Source organism: Tigriopus californicus, chromosome 9 (genome assembly GCF_007210705.1).
Source record: "Tigriopus californicus strain San Diego chromosome 9, Tcal_SD_v2.1, whole genome shotgun sequence".
NCBI lineage: Eukaryota > Metazoa > Arthropoda > Copepoda > Harpacticoida > Harpacticidae > Tigriopus > Tigriopus californicus.
This window is the reverse complement of record NC_081448.1, coordinates 5,134,049-5,140,197: the sequence shown is the minus strand read 5'-3', so window position 1 is coordinate 5,140,197 and position 6,149 is coordinate 5,134,049. Positions and strand designations below refer to the sequence as shown.

General features: G+C 45.7%; 2 protein-coding genes across 2 annotated transcripts in view; both read right to left on the bottom strand.

Annotated features, from left to right (window-relative positions):
• Nucleotides 1–773: 773 nt before the first annotated feature.
• LOC131886318 (prostaglandin reductase 1-like) lies at nucleotides 774–2,334 on the bottom strand. The gene is made up of 3 exons (XM_059234609.1): nucleotides 1,494–2,334; nucleotides 1,205–1,405; nucleotides 774–1,129 (listed from the first exon to the last, which is right to left on the bottom strand). Exons 1-3 carry the CDS (start codon nucleotides 2,106–2,108, stop codon nucleotides 932–934), a joined length of 1,014 nt encoding a protein of 337 aa, XP_059090592.1. The 5' UTR covers nucleotides 2,109–2,334; the 3' UTR covers nucleotides 774–931.
• Nucleotides 2,335–2,361: 27 nt separating this feature from the next.
• Nucleotides 2,362–6,149, bottom strand: part of LOC131886312 (uncharacterized) — a gene marked incomplete in the record, with an annotated part of 6,465 nt that continues 2,677 nt past the window's right edge. The window contains 3 exon segments of the mRNA XM_059234602.1: nucleotides 2,362–2,829; nucleotides 3,384–4,429; nucleotides 4,498–6,149. Coding sequence (XP_059090585.1) covers nucleotides 2,424–2,829; nucleotides 3,384–4,429; nucleotides 4,498–6,149 — 3,104 coding nt within the window.

Below are 6,149 nucleotides of genomic sequence, written 5' to 3'. Positions count from 1 at the left end.
AGAAATCGTAACTGTAAGAGAGTGTACAACAAAGTAGACTCTTTCAACAGAACATAATCATTGGTTCTGTCCACAAATCTGGTCGAATTTTCGCAATAATTCGAGAATAAATAAAAGAAAAAAATCTTAATGCCTTGAGTGCGAAAGGAGAAGAAAGCTTGCTTTAATAATTGCTTTCCGTTACTCTTTGTGATAAATTATGGTCTCACGAATGTAGAAGAAAATGGTTGGAGTCCAGGTCTTCTAAAGCTTTGCTCTCGTTTCCAATCGACCGAACCATTATTGGCAGAAATCACGCTGGAACACGGATTGACGACAAAAGAGCGCCAAAAGTGATTGTTTCCACCCTCTCATTGCACTATTAGTACGCAAACTTTGATCCAAATGGACGACTAAGATAGGTTCACACTCTGGGGGAAGTAGAAGTAGAAGAACGGAACACTGGAACATTGGAACAGGAGGGGGAAACCTCTTTAGCTCGGACTGAGAAATACCCTCGTCGTTCAGGACAATCCCCGTCAAAGACGAAGGAACTTGTTTTATCAATACAAAAGACTCTAGGAACAAATTCTTGCATGCTGGTCGACCTCGAAAGAAACCAGAAAAATTTTCAGAGAAGGAGGGAATAATTGCTCCATTATCACTACTTCTGTCTAAATGTACAATTGCACCCACAAGCGTCTCTTCCAACAATGTCCAGGCTTGACTTGGTGCATCACATGAATAGTTTGCTTCCTTTTTGCTACAAAAGCATGGTTTTGTGGATCTTAAACTTGCTGGTGGGAATTTGACCCTAATAAATATGTATTTATGGCACGAAACAAAGAGACCCTGATCTTGATTGCATGTCTTTTGCCCTTGACAGGTGTTTTTGTGACCACCTCTTAAATGACGAATGCAGTTAGCCAAGGTTGTTGATTATTGCTTGGACTCAGATTTTCACCACGATTTTGCCCATATGTTTGCCTTCGAAGAGCTCCCGAAGGGCTTGTGGAACTTTTTCGAATCCATTGAGCACCACTTCCTTGGCCTTAAGTTTTCCCTCTTGAACCCATTGGGCCATTTCCATAATGGCACCATTCCACTGATCACTGAAAGTTGAAGCTTGAAAGCCTCTCATTTCCAACTCCTGTGAAAGAAATGGATTTAAATGCGTCGAGCATGGCACATTGTGTACCATGATCATTAATCAGGTCAAAATCACCTTGAAAACCATCATTTTTTGGACCGCCTCGGCCATAGGAACCCGAGACAGATTGTACCCAGCGATTGATCCACAAACAGCAATTCGTCCACCCGAGTTCATGTGGCACAAAATAGTGGAGGAGTCTTGGCCTCCCACATTATCAAAGAAGCAATCAATGCCCTCTGGAGCAACCTCAGCCAATTGCTGATGAAGCGATCCCTATGAGCGATCATGGAACATGGAAAGACCAATACGTGGGTAACCGAGTAATAAGTACTAGTTCATTAGGGACAGGAAATAAATCTACCTCTTTGTAACTAATCGCATGGTCAAATCCCAACTCGTTTCTCAACCACTCCAATTTGGAACCAGATCCAGCCACCCCAATAACTTGACAGCCTTTGATCTTCGCAATTTGTCCCACCACATTACCCACCGCACCCGCCGCACTATTGACCAAAACCGTTTCTCCTTTTCGGGGGCCACATCGCTCCAAAAGGCCAAAGTAGGCCGTGACTCCGGGCATTCCACACACGCCCAATAGAATCGATGGCGAGAGTTCCGCGCTGATGGGTGGGGCCAGAACGACTTGATTCAGGCCAAACATGTCCTCACTCGACTTGGACGGATTGGTGACTCCAGTCTCGACCCAACCCGCGTACAAAACGATCCTCGATCCCACAGGGAATTGGGGATCACGGCTCTCCAGTACTTTGGCCACCTGACTACCAATCATGGTTGTCGGAGGCCGAAGGTGAGTAGAGAAGAGTCTTTGGTAGGGATCCACGGAAATGAACTCGGATTTGAATAAGATCTCGCCATCTTCTAAGGGTGGAAGGAGCTCTTCGACCAATTCGAAATCGCTTTCTTTCGGGCAGCCTTGAAAATGTGTCTTTAAGATCCACTTTCGTCCTTTGACCATGATTGCGATCTTCGCGAAGGACTAGCCAAAAATGTACTGAGGCTTATGCAATAACATCAGATTGCGTGCTTGAAAAAGCGTATGTTCAGTGTGTTCACATGGCAAATTGAATCAAGTTCATGGCTGGTAACGTTTACAAAATCCGGATGATTGACCTCGGTTAACAAATGCTTGTTTTATCTCGTTGACTTGTGGCTTGCCGAATGAACGTCTGTCTCGTCTGGCCCTTACAAAAAAAAAACGCATTCGCATGTACTAATGAATTTTGTATAATTCACCCAAAACATGTGTGGCTTGATCAGTGTAACAATGTTTCTACTTGGCGTCCTTTTTGCGCTTTTTTCGTTTCTTTTTGTCGTCGATTTGCTCATCTTCCTCATCATTAGTCCGTTTCTGTGATTGTTCGGTCTTATAGGCAAAGTTCATGTTGTCGCTCAAGGTGATGTTTGAGAAGGAGGGAATGTCATTTTCGGCCAATTGCGTCTCGACGTCCTTGAGCTTCTGTTCTTTTTTGGCCTTCAAGGTCTCGTGACTGGGTTTCTTTTTCTTTTTCTTCTTTTTGGACCCACCCTCGCCATCGACGGGTTCGCCTTGCTCATCATCATTAGTCCCATTTATGGCAGTGGTTGAAGTATCGCCATTGGTGAGATCCTCAAAGAAGCCGTTTTGAGCTCCTCCGTTTTGCTGAGGGCCCGGAGCCTTTGCACCGTTCTTGTTCTTTCTGTAAACCGATGGAAATGTTACAAGTAAAAAATATTTAAGTATATTTTGCGTAATAACGATATGGTGATCACTGATATCAAGAATTCAATAATCTTTTAACGATCCGGATAAAGCCTTTCATAATGTTGTTTTAAATGACTGCAAAACGAACTCCTCATTTGATTAGAACTGTGTCTTCAATAACCGTATTATTTGTTTGTTTTTGCCTGTTGACATTTTCTTTTTTCTTTGGAATTCCAGGTTCGCAATTATCTCCTCTTTGCATTGAACAATTAGGAAATTCTTAGGCATTCCCCTTAATTGAATTCAATTTCTTAAGAACAGTCTTGACTCATATCTTATCTTGGTTCATATTCATGAGAGACCTTCCTCAACGAGCCAAAGATTGTGCATCACTTCTACTCGTACTACTATGTTGTACTTTTTAGTACACACTATTTTTAAAATGGGAAACGATTCGATTGCTTGAAAAAATCTAAGGTAATCAAAGGTAGCCAAAAAGCCACTAGCGACATCATTTAGCAAATTATGAAGAAGAATGGACAAACTTACTTCTTTTCGGATCCGGTGATTGGCTTCAGTTTGAGGGAGCTGGCAATCCTATTGAAGGCGCGTTTCACGTCTTGGAAATGGCGATTCTTGGGCACGTTTTCTCGGAACACTTCCAAGGCTTCGGCCACTTTTTCCCAATCGATCTTAGCGTCCGATTGGTGCAGGCCTTTCAACAGACTGAACAGTTCACACAGATAGCGAGGTTTAGAGGTCTCCGTGGCCGACTTCAGCTCGTGGATGGCTTTCTGCTCCAGATCGAACTCGATCTTCTGTCTGACGGCCTTGGACTCTGTCTCAACTAGAGCCTTATTGTGATACAGGGTGGACAAAAGGAAAATGGCTTGAGTGCGTCGGAATTGGCGGGTTTTCAAGTCAAATCCGTGCTTGACGATGTCTGGCACCAAAGCCCACGATCCTTCCCAGTTACTTTGCAAGGGAAGTTGGAAGAAGGCCACGGGAAGCACGCATATACTCTTGTGGAAGAAGTTGCCCAAGGCCTGAGAGTACACGTCTCGTAGTCTCTGGTCCAAGTCTTTGGCCTTCTTCATCTGTTGGCTGATCTTGAGTAACAAGAACGTACATTGCGAGAACAGAGCAATGGGTTGGCTTAACTGCGAAACCAACGGTGATCCCGAATTGGCCAACTCTAAGAGATACTCGAGCAATCGAATCAGTTCCTCGGGATCCGGACTGCCTTCCTCGAAATTAAAGTGCTGAGGTTTGCGCATGTTGCACATCTTTTTCAAGGTGTTTTGGAGTCGCGTGACCATGGGTTTTTGCTCCTTCTGGTTGCCCAGTTTTTCGAGAGCATTGAAAACGAAACTCATGATGAAGAGAACATGATCAGCTTTGGGCTGATGACTGACGTAAACGTCGATCATATCCAATGCACGGATCTTGAAATGCATGATGGCCAAGGCATCTTTCTTTTCTTTCTTCTTTTGGGCTCCACCCTTTTTCTTGGAGAGTAGACGGAACACATTGGCCAACATTTCGTCCATTTTCTTCATATCATCATCAGCGATATCATCCATATCGATCGAGTCCTGAAAAGTGGCAATCTCCCCAGATGAGACAACAAGAATAAAAAAACCACAATTCATTGAACACTTACATTGTCGGATTCCTCGTCCTTGGCTGCATGATCACCCAAAGCTGCTTGAATCTTCTTCCTTAGCTCTTCATCCATATTGGTCTTGGTTTCATCAATTTCCATGTCCTCATCGGCCTCACTCTCATCTTCATCGTCATCATCTTCTTCGTCCTCGTCCTCCTCCGCGTCTTGGTCCTTATTCTCTTCCCCCTCGCCAATGACCTCTTCCTCTTCCATGTCTTCGTATTCAGAATCCTCCTCCGCGTCGTCCTCGCCCTCTTTTTCCTCCTCCGCCGGATTGACTACTTCAGCAATGGTCTGAATGGCCTCCAGTGTCAAATGCGGACACAACATCACGAACACGGAATTGACCAACTGGCGCAAATGATGCTTGTTCTGAGACAAAAGAGACAAGAGCAAGTCCACCACCACCTCGACCCACTGGGGCTCGTCTTGGCCAGTTTTCACCTTCTTCTTGGCCTTCCTCTGTGTAGATCGCTTGTGGCATTCCTTGAGCTCAATCAGAGTGTCCACTGCCAAGGCCGGTTCCGTGAATAACTGGAAACCCATCTGGAGGTAAAGCAATTGGAACACGGAGTTCTCCATCTTCGATCCCACGCCATTTTCGATGGCCTCGACTTCGACAATCATGGTCTTCCAGGCCGACAGAGATTTAGCGTCCAAAGCCTTGAGAAGCACTGCTCCTGATTTGTCAGGCTTGGTCACGAATTTATTGGCAAAAAGGGCGACTTGGCGGAGGATTTGGGTCATGGATTCAAAGTTCTTGGTCTTGAAATCCAGGGCTTTGTAGAAGGCGCTCTTAATCTCCAATTTAGCTTCTCGAGCGAAAGGTGCGGGCACCGACGTCAAGGGCGGGATCACTTTTTGGACCTCAAAGTGAGTGCACAACAACAGAAAAGAGAGTGTTTCCGCCCGCCAATCATTGTCTTCTTGAATGGAAGGGTGTGCCACGAGCTTGGCCAGCTGGAAGGCCGAGTACACGCGCTCTTTGGCCGTGTATTCACGGCCTTCATTCGGCACGCCTAGCACGGCGTTGCGATACAGTGATCCCACCTCTTTGACGGCCTCCTTGTTGCAGAAGGTCACCACTTGGTGGACGACGTTGCCTCCGGTGATCTTGTCGAAGGCGATGTTGCCGCTTTTAGAGAGCAACGCGTGTAGAACGTGCTCCTGAATCTCCGGCTTGTCCTTGGCCATGGCTCCGAATTTGGCCAGCACGCCAAATATAAAGGCGTCCTCCTCGGGGGAGGATTCCAAGCGAGTAAGTAATCTCAGAGAGGTTTCCACTACGTTGGGAGACAGATACTTGATCATCTCAGCCGGCTCTTGGTCCAATTCCAGGATCTTTTCCAGAACCGAGAACCCTAACAGAATCTTGTATGATGAGCTCTCTTTGACCAAGGACGAATCTAGATGCTCAAACCAGAGCTCGTGCAACAAGCCTTTATTCTTGACTTGGTCCAGCACCACCGGGAAAACGGGATGATTTCGAATGATATGGATGGGCGTGGTGTTGTCATCCTTGGCTTTAACGAACTCGCTCACGAATTCGGATGTGATCAGGGTCTTGCGATGAAAGTTTTCCAACATGAAGGGCTTATCCAAGGTCTTCGGGAACTTGTCCAACACCGTTAATAGACACCAAATGGCTT